The sequence below is a fragment of the Chaetodon trifascialis genome, chromosome 18 (genome assembly GCF_039877785.1).
Source record: "Chaetodon trifascialis isolate fChaTrf1 chromosome 18, fChaTrf1.hap1, whole genome shotgun sequence".
NCBI classification, from domain to species: Eukaryota; Metazoa; Chordata; class Actinopteri; order Chaetodontiformes; family Chaetodontidae; genus Chaetodon; species Chaetodon trifascialis.
In genome coordinates, this window is record NC_092073.1 from 14470077 (window position 1) to 14483501 (window position 13425).

The 13425-nt window shown below is 44.0% G+C and overlaps 1 protein-coding gene across 1 annotated transcript in view; it reads right to left on the reverse strand.

Annotated features, from left to right (window-relative positions):
- prex2 (phosphatidylinositol-3,4,5-trisphosphate-dependent Rac exchange factor 2) overlaps nucleotides 1-13425 on the reverse strand; it is an 85017-nt gene that overhangs the window by 15957 nt on the left and 55635 nt on the right. The window contains exons 29-36 of the mRNA XM_070986205.1: nucleotides 12723-12813; nucleotides 10466-10594; nucleotides 9453-9494; nucleotides 8078-8175; nucleotides 7825-7971; nucleotides 4473-4575; nucleotides 4214-4357; nucleotides 3954-4068 (exon numbers count right to left, since the gene is read on the reverse strand). Coding sequence (XP_070842306.1) covers nucleotides 3954-4068; nucleotides 4214-4357; nucleotides 4473-4575; nucleotides 7825-7971; nucleotides 8078-8175; nucleotides 9453-9494; nucleotides 10466-10594; nucleotides 12723-12813 — 869 coding nt within the window. The remainder of the gene's footprint in view (nucleotides 1-3953; nucleotides 4069-4213; nucleotides 4358-4472; nucleotides 4576-7824; nucleotides 7972-8077; nucleotides 8176-9452; nucleotides 9495-10465; nucleotides 10595-12722; nucleotides 12814-13425) is intronic.

The following is a 13425-nucleotide window of genomic DNA, read 5'->3' on the forward strand; positions in this document are numbered from 1 at the left end:
TTTACTACAGCAGCAGTCAGCAATTTGAGATTTAATAGGTTAGAACTCAGTATTTTGCCTCTTGCAAACTCTACCAATCGCCGCCTCTGAAGCAAACAGACACAACAGAGCCTCCAAGCTTCCCGACGGACACGGATTCAGCACTGGGCTTGATTAACTGAAATAAGCCTATTTCAGCCTACCCCAGAACTTCTTCCCACGGGTTTAACCTCGCTGTGGGTATTATCTGTGTCGGGCACAGCCTGAAGCTGCCCCGGCATGAACCACCCGGATGTGGTGCGGTGGGGGGTTTAAGAATACACACCACAGACTGCATGGCACAAGATGGAAAATAAAAGCCACGGAATTGTAGTGATGAAATGAAGTTAAAAACAGAGTGCAAGGAATGCATAAAATCAGGTAAAATGTAACATTTTAAAAGAAGCGCAGTGGTGCATAAGTGCCGGCAAAGCAAATGCTAAATTTTCATCCTCATCAATTTTATTTCTCCACATGCAATGTTGATAGATAACAAAATCACTCTCAGCTCCTACACAACCATATCTCAAGGCTCCTCAATGCATACGTGGATCTGAGGTGTAACAGGAAAGTGTTTGCAGAGGTTGTTGAAGACATGGAAACCCTGAAGTATCTCGACCCTGCAGTTCATTTAGTTCAGTATTGCGTGTGCTGTTTCTGTCTGTCAGTCAGCCTCTGGCTCCGGCCCACAGTGTGGGTTTAACCCAACACTGCCGTGGACGAGCTCCAAGGATAACGAGGTGCCTGAGGTTGGAACGCAGCAATGGAGAGAAGAGTGACATCACAGGCTGGTCTGTGGTCAGCCGAAAGACACATGGCGAGAGAAAACTACTGGTAATATTACACACAGAGAGACACTGTATTCAGTGACTGTTGTAAACCGGCAGGGAAGATTTACTTTACTGCGATCAATACAAGGAAATAATGAGGGTGGGTAGTGCTCACTGTATTATTCCACGTGCACATGAATGACTCATGACATTTCAGTTGTCAGGTGTGCTCGGGTAGACAGTTTATTTGCCTCAACCAGCTGATGGATGGCTTTAATTCTCCACTCAGGTGCCATCAAACCATCGCAGAAGAAGGGGGTATAATGAGATGGCGGCATTAAAAGAGCACCAATCAAACCTCAAACGGTGGAAAACGACACAGCAACAGTGACGACATTCCAGCTGTTGTTATACAGATGAATGGAAGCGACTGTAATGATTATGCAAAACGGTCACGGCCCGCTCAACTAATCAGGGATCAGGCGATTAGGTAACAATGGTGACAGGCCTATCAGCAACTATTCTAATATATTTTCAAAGATCTGGCTTCTGAAATGACAATTTTCTGGCAATTTATAGAGAAAACAATTAATTGAGACAATAACAGACGGATTCATCTATAATGAAAATAATAGTTAGCTGCAGCCCGAGATAACCCACAATCAGCTATCAGTGGTGAAAGTAATGCCCCTGAGGCATGCAGTGATGATGTTACTTCAGTAAAAGTGTGTAAATATTATCAGCAAAATGTACTTATGGTACGGTGGTATGGTGGCAACACTGTCGCCTCACAGCTAGAATGTCCCGGTTCGATTCCCATTGTGGGCGCTGGTGGCGTGTCCTCCACCATGCCTCCTCCTGCTCGAGGAAAAAGGGCCTTTCTGTGTGGAGTTTGCATGTTCTCCCTGTGCTCACCTGGGGTAAATACCCCCACTAAAAACATGCAAGAAGATCAGCACCTGACCAATGGTGACGACAGAGGAACTGGTCCCCGGCCCCGGGCGCCGGTCAGTGACTAATAAAGGATTTCTTCTTCTTAAAACGAAGCAGTGATTATGCAGAGGAATGGCACCTGCTGCAGATGCATTAACGTGTACGCAGAATTTTACTGTTCGAACGAGCTAACACCAATGAATTGATATGGTTTTGGGTAGTTTATTCTATAACTGCATCTTACTTGAAATTCATCACGTGTTCTGCAAACTTTTAATCTGCAAAAATTAAGATTTCCGACAACTGTAGTCGAGCAAAAATTGCACTACTTGCGTGAATGTACTTAGATACACTGACTCAGGGAGCTGACTGGATGGAGACCAGACTGATCTGCAGTTTGGGGCTACAGCAGGTTGGGAGTATTTGAGAAGAATCTCTTTAACGGCCTCCAGTTGGAGTTTTGAAGCACACTACCTTCCCACCTCTCCAGCCAGCACCCTTAATGCTCCCCACATCACCAGCCTGTCAGCACACATCTGCTGCGTGTTACTGCCGCAGCCTCTACTGTCAATTCAATTAGGCTCTTTCTGCACAGGTCAAACTGTACAGTACACGTGCATATACACAAACACAGGCTGCTCTCAATCACATGGCTGAGTGCTTCTCCGGTTTGAATCACGGAAGTTTATCAAGATCATTTCACGTCAAAAGGAGCTGCAGGCACCCTCACACGATTGTGCACATAATATACTACCTCTCCCTGCAGTTCTTAATTAGATGACATTTCAGAGACTGAGTATGAAGTCCTTACTGCAGTCTGCAAACAAGGACTCAATAAAATTAAATGAAAGAGATGCAACAGAATGCCAACACTGCGCTAATAAAAGGTTGTGGAGTCCCAGAAGATCAAGGAGACAATGTCATCACACAAAGAGAGAGAAGGACAGTTCGGAGAGGCCCGATGCACGAAAAAGATGAAATGACCCGCCACAATGAGGGATCCACGACGGCGCTTTGGGAAATCTGACACTCACAGAAATGAGCGCTTGAAATTCTGTTCACACATCAAGCTAAACACTATGAACAAATTAAAAGCTCTCCGCGGAAAGCAGTCCCGGCAAATTAATGTTTTTGTCGCGGAGGATCGGCACTGATGCGACACATGACTGCTCAAGCTGTAAATCACGCCCCCACCCCCCACCCCCAAAGCAGATTGTCCCTAAATAACAAGATGAAGTTTTGCTGTGAGCTCTGCTCTGCATTTAATTACCCACACAATCATCAGCAGATGTTTAGTCGAAGCCGACGTGTCGACCACTCGCCCTCCTAGGTTTTCCACGAGGGATGGCGCTCTGGCCGGGCTTCCAACGGCTCTCTGAGAGTACGGCCGATTCTTTCTAGATGGCATCAGCCTTTAGCGTTTAATCTTGATATTACAGTATCTGTAGTAATCTGGCAACTGAGCAGGCATCAAACTCAGATTTGTGATAACAGAGTGTCCAATTAATAGACCTCAAGAGGATCAGTGTGCTCTATGAATCTACCGTGCTCTCCGTTTGCTAACAGATCCGCACTAACACCAATACATTTTGCAAAAGCCAGATCTCATTTAATTACACAGCCTCCAAGATTTTTCAAAGCATGAATTTTTAATGTGTCTTGTGCATTCACAGACACTCGCATCCTTTTACACACAGCTGCTTTAACGTGACTTTCAGTCTCTCAAATCACAAGGTGGCATCTAATATGAAACCACATTGATATTCAGAGTGCGCGCTGCACAGGTCTGACACTCTCTCATACATTCAGGAGATTAAATAAAGCAGAGCCTTTATTTTCAACTCCCAGAAGTGTCCGTTTCTTCCTATCTGTTTCCACCTCATTAAATTATCCATGCCTGGCCAATCGCAGAGGGTCTCGGGTGTGCAGCAAACCAATGGGGTGTGAGGTAACTGAGTGCAGCAGCTGTACAGAAGCACTACATCAGCGCCGGTGACATGCTGAGCACCCTCATCCAATCACGGCCGCCCCTGCTGTGTGTGTGTTCGCAACCAATCATAAAGCATTCCTGCTGTGTTTCTCTCAGCCAATCACCTTGAGGCCCTGCTGGGCTTTCAGAGTCAAGCCCAACTGAATGGGAGGTTGTCTTGATTTATATTAGATTAAAAAAAAAAAAACAAATGACAAAGAATATGAAGTAACATCTCTGTGTATGTGTTGTGTGTGACGTACCTCAGTCTCTTGTAGTACTGTTTGACCTTATCCAATGAAGCTGCATTGATTTGGGCCTGGTACTCCTCCACTGACACATTGTCTCTGTAGTAATAACCCTCCATACTCTCCAGCGCTACAGAGGGATCAGACCGAAGAGTGAAAGATAAAGTGATAAAAGCGGTGTAAACATACATCTATTTCCACTGCGCTCAACTATAAAGCGGCTTTCATGTCTGCGCTACATGCTGATTTAAAGTCCCCCACCAGGCTCACTATACCTTGTGTGAAGAGCACTGGGTAGAGTTTGACGCCTCCTCCGTTTCTCAGCCTGTGAGGCAGCTGCGAGAAGTAGAACCTCTCAAGGTAGAAGCAAACCTTCAAGGTCTGACGGGTGCCCTCCACCTGGTATGACACAGGCATGTCTGCCAGAGGAGAGGAGACATATTGAAGAGCACCACACAAAGCTTGTTTTCACACAGTGTAGCAGCAGCAGCAAACCACAGGTGAAAAGTCAAGCTCAAAGTCTGAGGTACGTACTGGCCACCAGCGGCTCGCCTTCAAACTGCTGGAAGTAGAATGTGACTTTCTCCAGGTCAATCAGGGCCACCTGAGTGTCCTCCAGCATGGCCTGCTCATCAGTCTGAAGAGAGAAAGACAGCATGCCGGTGAGAGGAAAAGTAGCTTCACACAGATGACAAATAAAAAGGGAACTTCATCAGTTTTGCACATCAAAGTCTGCTTACAGGTCTTGGCTATTAAAATGAAAGGTGTGCATTATGCAGAAAGGCCCTTTCTTACAGCTTAATTGCAGCCAAGAAACACAAGTTCTGGAAGAAAAAGGAGGTTCCCACAGTCAGGCAGTGGCTTAATGAGATGATCAATACCCCGCACCTTGACAGAGGAAGAGTCTTCTAAAGATTCTTGTAGGATTCTGCTGCACCTCTTGTAAATTGTTGTATTTTCTATCCGTTTTTATGTTAATCCTTTGTCCTTTTTATGTGAAGCACTTGGTGCATGGGATTTCTTTGCTGTAAAGCACTTTGAGCTGCATTTCTTGTATAAAATGTGCTACTCAAATAAAGTTTAGTGTCATTAGTATTTTTTTTATTATTATTAAAGAATAAACTTTTACAATTCAACAGCGTCTTATTGATGGTCCACAGCTGGCCGGGTGTTAATTTGTGGAGTGTGTGTGTATGTGTGTGTGTATAGTTTGTGTCGGCACCCTTGACGCTTTATTTTTCTTGTGTGATACATTTTCTTGCAACAAAACACCAGAATTACATGAATTTCATGATCATTTTTTTAGAATTAAACACATCAGAGGATTGTCAGAAAGGCCTCTTTCACAGTGTGATATTATCATATAAATAACACTATTGGATTATTTCTGTTGCATTAATATGTATTCAGCATTTTAATTTTGCATATTGAGGAGGGGCCAATTTTAGCTACTTGTCTCTACTCATACTGTTTGTCAGCTGATAAAATGCACTCAATTGAATCCGCTCTTAACGTGGTTTGCATGTAAAATGTAAATCTGTAAAGAATCTACTAAATATAGGATAGAAGCATTGAAGGTGGGGTGAGTCATTCTGGAGGAAGACTAGCTGAACTTGAAATATTGCGGTCCAGTCTGGTCTGGTCTGACACCTGGCTCTGCAAAGGGGAAACAAATTGGTTTGGGCCGAGCCACAGAACACTGTTCCAGCCAATCAGCAACAGGTGGCCTTCATGCTCGTGCACAGGACAAGAGGATGGGGAGGGGAGATGAATCTGGCATGCCGACATGCCACTTTTAAGCAACATAACACGGAAATATTCAACTGAAATGCCTCAAAATTTTACTTAAGTACAGTGTTTGAGCAAATGTACTTAGTTACTTCAGTGTGTTTGCATGCATGACAGCGTGTATGCTTACGTCTTTGTCTGTTTTCATGTTTGCTTTATCTTGTTTGTGTTTGCTTACGTCTGTGTGTGTACATGCGCACGTTTCCTTTTCAGACACGCACTCAGCATCCTCACACACACACACACACAGACATCTGTTCGTGGCCACAGCAATAGCGGCTCTGACATTTTAGACTGAGACGCTCTGCACTCCTCTGTCATCCTCCTCTTCTTCCTCTCTCATCCACCACATGCAGAGGGATAACCAGAGCAGTGCTGAAAGAGGATTAGGGCCCTTTTCTAAAGGCACATTTGAGATGGCCCAACATGTGACAGAGGGGTACCCGCTGCCCTGCCAAGTGAAGCCTACTGCATGTGGGCAAGTTTATCTCACAGGGCGTCACATGAACACACTGCCCCCCCGACACACACACATTCAGCATCCACAAAAGCCCAAACGCACATCCACAGCATCCCCCAGTTTGTCTCATGCCGCCTTTCATGTGATGCCCTAAAAAGGAGCGTGCTGAGATTTCGCTGGAATCACCTGCAGGTACTGAGACCCTGTTTTGTTCCACAGGGACACTTGAAAGGGGAATGTCTTGAAAACTAAAGGGGGAGAGAGAGACAGCACTGCGGGAGGAAGAGGGGAAGGCAGCAGCGATTTCTGGAGACCTGACGTAAGCTGCCAAAAAACACTTTTAAAGCACTTCCTGTGTTTTCTAATTCCCAGTGAAAGAGGACGGAAATAGAAGCTAAATCTAAATACCTCATCCAATAAAAAAACTGTTTTTCTACGTGGCTGATGATTCGAAATTCAGAAAAGAATCACAAGAGGAAACATAATACAGTCCTTTTGCTGCTCAGACTTGAGTTTCGGTTTCTCCACCATGGTGAGATCAAACTCTGAAATTACTGAAAGATCTTGCAGGGAAAGGTTAATATGGACGTCTGCCAGGTCACGGCGTGTGCTTAGATCAATTTCAGCAATCCACAGTTCATAATGAAGCACTCTCTTTGGTCTTTTCACTGGACTGACTTAAATCCATGCAGGGGAATAAAGTTTTCTTTCCCAATATAGGTGAGCATGTGTGTGGCTTTAGTTCCTGTAGGTTAAGTTAAAGGTTTCTCTCAGTCTCACTCAGCGAATGTCCGATACAGGATAACAAGCATTGACTGAAGCAGCTTAAAGTTCACATCACAAATGAACACGGATCGACAATTCTGAGAAACCTCCAAATGATGAATGAACATATTTTTGTGTCTTTTTGGTCGCTGGCTATTGGCAGACGACACTTCCTGCTTGAACAGCAGCTATCCAGATGATGTTATTTGTTATTTGAGCAGCACATGAGGGAGAGAGGGAGAGAGGTGGGCTGTGGGATGTGGCTCTGCGAATCAGCGGCACACCTCAGTGATTCAGACCACATCCCGACACAGTCACTGTGGGCAGACTGTGCATTAAGCTCAGCACATTTTAGTCTTTGTTTCTTCTCTTTTTTATCGTCCACTGTGCAGCCTGGTAGTGGCATCTTGACTAATGAGCTTAAAATCATAATAAATGGTGGTTCCCATCGTATTAGCTTAGCTAATGTTACATTACAACATTACAATGATTTAAAGAGCAGAACAACACCGTTGAATGGTGCAGATGTCATGTCCTGCAAGCTTTTGTTGTTAATATTATAATTAATACCTTTATTTGTACCCAGTGATTCATATTCTTTGCTATTTCTGTACCGTATGTATTCTAGCTTTATATCACAATGAGAGTGCTATTCAAGAGGTACACAAGGAAAATATGTAACAATAGATTAATAAAGCTAAATCTCTGTATGTGTAATGCAAATATATGAATAGTTATATTTTGCATGTGCACAACTACTCAGTTTAGAACAAATCCACATGTTTATGTGTGCATATACAGACAGCAACTTCCTGTCTTTAGAGTGTTTGTTAAAGAGGATTAACTGAGAGCTGAGGACGGTCTGGTGCTCACCAGATTGGGGGAGAGGAGGGACTGGAAGTGGAAGAGCAGCCCAGCGCTGGCGATCTGCTCCAGCCAACGGCGGCTGGCTTCCTGGGCCTCCTGAAGGTCCTGGGGGTCCGAGCTGTCCTGCTCCGGATCCCTGCCTACACTGTGGAACTGAGAGTGGACACAAAAGAGCTAAGCAGTGAGCTGAACGAAAGAAAAACCAAAAAAATAGACGTTTTCAAGTTCCAATTCAAAAAGAGGCATATGCATAGTTTACCTGGTTGAGGACTGCCAGCAGGTGCTCTGAGAAGGTGCACACAGCTGCAACGAGGGACTGACAGAAGACCATATCTCGACGCAACTGGATCTCTGAGTCTAGAGGGGAAAGCCATGTTAAAAGTACAAACAGTCGAAGAAAGTGAGAGGAACCCCCAGAAAGAGACAAAAGAACAAAACTGAGTGTGTGACGATTAAAACCGGAGGTGTGAAGTGGGGAGGTAAAATGCTGAGAGGCGTGACAGAAATTAGTTTGTTATGGTAATTAAACACACTTTTTAGGTCTATGCTGAGGCAATTTTTAAGCTGCTAACAAAAAGTCTTGGCTGCTTTTTTTTAACAAAACTCTGCCGGGTATTAAATATTGTATCAGGAAAAAATGAGCACAAATGACAGGTGTGCCCGAGTGGAAAATAATTGGCTGCCATAATTTCCTGAAAAATAGGCCCCCTGAAAAAGTTCAGCAATCCACTGAGTTAAAAATGAGTTCATGAACCCCTCCGAAATGAATAATGTGTTATGAGGAATGACTGCAAACTCTTTGACACTCTTAGCCATTCCCACCACATACCCCTTTTTTCTACCTTTTCTTGTTAATTCAAAACCCCTGGAGGTATGCAAAGCAACATAACACCTAATTTCATCAGCATAGTTTCTCTAAAGGAGTTGGCATCTGAGTTTAGCAGAGCTGTTAGCCTCGTGCCAGTGCGTGGACTGATACGGGCTGTCGAGCACGGTCTCTGATAAATGTGCTGTGGAAGCAAAATAAATACATAGAAAAGTAACAGAACAGGTCACTAAGCGCAATACATAAGTTCATACACAATGAGGGTGGATTCATTGTATGTTAAGCGTTCATTTCACACAAAGAAATACATTTCAAAGCCTCCGTGTCCTCATACAAACGTGAAACTCTCACTTTTCATCTTTTCTTCTCAAATGGTGCTACTTTAATGTCTCATAAATTCTACTCATGCATATTTAAGAAATTTGTGTCTGGCCATTTTTAGTGCCTTTTTAGAGCAGTAACAGAGCAAAAAACTATACCGTCATGTAGCAGTATAAGCACTGTATTACCTTTAGTCGTGCCTGTGTATAAACTAATCAAATTATACAAATTATTGTAGAAATTAATCAAGTTTTCCCTGTTCTTTCTTTTTTTTTAGCTCTCTAGCTGATTTTTTTCCCTCTTCCTCTTTATTTTTGCTTCTTTTTTCGCTGTCGTTTGAAGTGAGTTCATGCATCGGTTCACACAGTGCAGGATGCTATGTCTTTAAAGAGCATGCTTTTATTGACTTTATTTATTTATTGTGCAATATGCATTCAGCGCTGTATTCTGTATTTTTGTGTTACTGCAGGAGGAGAGTAGGACAAACCTGTATATTGTAGTAAGACCAAGAGCAGCCGTGTCTTCACCTCTGAAAAAACAAATAAAAGCAATCCTGTGAGACAGGGAACAACCTTTTATCAACTCCCGAAGTGCTTTGCTCTCATTGTATGACCTATACTATAAACCCGACCCCTTAATGTCATAAATAAGACGATGCTGTATAACTCTGCTGCTCTAGTACAGCTCTGCAGCTGTTTATCTTCACATATAAGAAAAAATCATAAAAAACAGCCACAGGCAAAGATAATAACATAAATCCATATTTGTTTATAGTCATATCAGAGCTGCGGGAAGCTTGGCAGGGCGCCGCACTGCATGAAAAAGCCATCATGGGGAGAGGTAGAAAGAAAAAATGGTTTACACAGGCCAAGCTGCACATTAATATTAACTCTGCTTATTTGTCCTCTCTCACTTGTGACCGCCAGCTCACCTTTCCCAGGAGTGTCATGTGGCTGGCCTTCGGTCTGTGCTGTTTGCATCTCAGTGTGTTTGCATGGGGTGTGTCTGTATGTACATACACTGAGCGTCCGTGTGCATCTGTGTGCTCAATCTGTGTGCCAACCGACACAAAACCACACACTCCTGTTGAGAGTAAACGAGGCTGCACTCCCCGTGAAGATAAAAAAGGTCTCACAGCGTGCAGCTCTTCGGATTCTTTAACGTGCTAGTTTTCAGCTCCAACTCTGCAGCTCCAGTTTATGCGTCCCAGGATGGTTTCAGGTTTAAAGTATAAAGAGAGCAGCGCAGTTAGCAGTTTGGGACTGCCTGTACACACACAACTTCAACAGGAGCTATTATTGCATCTAATAAATATGATGAGGACCACTGGAGAATTGGTCGATTTAATGTACATTACTTCCCAAGCCTGGTGTGCTTTTTCAACAAATACTGTACATGCACACAAACCTTAGGCCCCAGTCAATATAGGAACATGAATATGTGCGTATGTGTGTGTGCGTGTGTGTGTGGAGGGGGGGTTCAGGCATACAGTATACTGACCCTCAACATATTTAGCGATGGTTTGCGTGAGGGTCTGAACGCTGCCGGGAAGGTTCCAGGGGTCCTGCTTGACATGGAGACGCAGCTTTTTGGTGCAGTTCACCTTGGGCTCCATCTCCTGCTGAAACTCTGACATAAACACACGCAGACATGAACAGAGAATTAGCACAGGCCCAGCGGAGGCATACGACCGTATGCAAAGCGAATTCTGCATAGAAAGAAAGTGGATTTATGCGACAAAGTGCTCTCTAGTCAACTCTGTTCACAGATGTTTATTGGCATCATAAAACATCCGTTACTTTGCGAAGGCAGCTGGAGCACATCAAGCTCTTTAAAAGTGCGACCCATTTGTGTTATTTAGGAGACTGGTTATTCAGTCAACAACATTTCAGCAAAAGGGATCATCAAAAAAGATGAGAGATGCCAACAAATTATTAAGCTTGAACCATCTCCATTCATCTTTCACTTTTCATCTATTCCTCTTCACATCTCCGTTACTCTTCATGTGTCAGTCTTCACACTGGCCTCATTCGGTTTCTCTGTCTCTCTGATTGAAACAATAAAAAATGATAGGTCGGACAGACCCAGAACCAAGCAACATTTCCCCGATTTTATTAACACATCCCACAGGCCACCAGCGTTAGACCGCCTCCAATCTAATCTTCTTTGTCTTTGCGGTGGCAAAACATGAGTGTAATGTCTGTCAATGTGGTGTAGCCCCCTCTCGAAACAAGACAGAAAGGCTTGTAATGAAGTTTACTTTGGAGACGAATGAAGAGATCTGTGATAGAGGGGTGGCTGTTTTAACAGAGGCTTCAAGGGGGTTTGGAGTGTGTGTGTGTGTGTGTGTGTGTATGTGTGTGTGTGTGTGTGTGTGTGTGTGTTTGTGTGTGTGAGATCAGATGCAGGAATGCTCCACTTGTTAGATAATCCTATTTGCTCTGTTATCAACCACACACATTACTGGAGTGGAGATGGATCAGCTCTGATCAAGGCCTCCACGTCCCTCCTGAGGGCATTTATGAATACACACACACACCAAGCAACAGCAGACCTATTTTCAGTTCAAGCATATCTGTGCTCACTTGAAGACAGCCTGGGATGAGAGGGGAGTCTGTGTGCCAAATGGGTCATGATGTTAGGAAGTAATACTTATCCAAACCTACAGAATAATTGGGTAATCTGCTCTTTAGCTTTTAGTGCTCATCACACTCCATTAATGTCAGGTTCAAGGACATAAATTGAGCAAACTTGCTTCATATCGGAGCTTATTAAAGCCTTCAAATACAGACCACCGGGATGCAAAACACAGTTATCATCCTTGCAAAGTCTGGGAACTTGCACCAAAAGAGAAGAAAGAAAACAATTGTTGCTTTTGAGCGTTTCTTTCTATCTAATCTTCAAAATGGGCTGAGTCATCTGAGTTCCACAGATCATGAAAGGGCACCGTAAGCTTTATATTTGTAGCGGGAGATGATAAGGATACATTTAGCCCCTTCCAGCAACATTTCCTACATTTTCCTGAGAGAGATAAAATGTAACAATAGTGTGGTTTAAACACAGAGGCCAAGATGAGGTGAGGTGGCAAATACACACATCGCAGAGGAAGAAAAAAAAACAAAGATCTGATACCACGCAAGCACAAGAGCTGCTGCAGGGTCACATTTTCCATTGACTGCTAAGTAGCACTACAATAACCGTAAAGTGGAGATGAGTGTGTAACTAAGTGGTGCTGTGTCAACACTTGGAAGTGCTTCAGAGTGAAGGGCAGTGGGACAGCTGGAAGGGAAAAGACGTGAGAAGGCAGGAGGGAGAAATGAAAAGGACAAAATGGATGGAAATCACTTTGTTTGTTTTTTTTTAAAGGAGCTGGAATCCACCTACGACACTTCCCCACATGTCTCACATCACATCACGCACACACACGTTACATAACAGGAAGTTGCAGCCCCTGTGCGCAGGTGGCGGCTGCTACATTTTCAGCGTGTGCTCTGTTTTCTCCAATATTATCTTTCCTCATTCGGGCCCACTGTGCAGCCCGGCCCGGCCCAGGAAGCAGAGCTACATCATCAGACCAAAAAAAACATGCCACTGCTACAGGAGATGGTGAGATACGTTGCGGGGACAGTGAGACAGAAAGAATATTTTTCATACTAAAAGACTAACTTTTCCATTTCTTATGGTTGGACTGCTGGACGCACTGTGCAAAAAGAGGCTGAGATCAGCGTTTCAGAGCCAGGAGCGCATCATTTTCTACCTTGTAATCCTCTTCCAGGTGTGAAGCACTTGGTCTGCTCGAACGCCCGAGCCACCACCGCTCCTCTCAGCATGCTGGTGATGGAGTCCACCTGGGGAGAGCACAAAGGTCGAGTCGGTGCACTTGCATGATACAGTTTCCCACCCGGCTGAGATCGAAAGTATGCGAAGGGAAGCAAAAAGTGCTGCCCAAACATAACCGACACCTGCTTCTCCAGCTCTCTCTTTAACACACACACGCAACCCCGCAGAGCCCCAGTGAATACAATTTGCTATGCAGTATGTAAACAAAGCTGGGGAAACTGCTCTACAATGAAACAAATGACAGGAAGCAGCCCAAAAGTGCGGAGACAGCAAGACATAATTTTTCTGCCCGTCCACTGCCGATTGAGACATCCTCATAGGGCTTCTCGTGGATGTGGTATGCGTTTGTGTGTGTGCGTCTGCGTGTGTGTGTGGATAGTATGTGTAATTAGATATGGTCAACCTTTCCTACAAAGGTCTCAGAAAGGTCAGGGGTCAGCTTTAGGCTATCATGACTTTCTCTTTCTGAAGAAAATACATCATTTCTGTTCTCCATACACGAATGTCTACATAAATATTTGACCTTTAAAAACATTAAGCTGGGCATGAAATAATTGCTTTGTGTTTGAAAGTCATGTTGCACATTTTTCAGCTGGGCTTTTTCAACTCGATCATGGGTA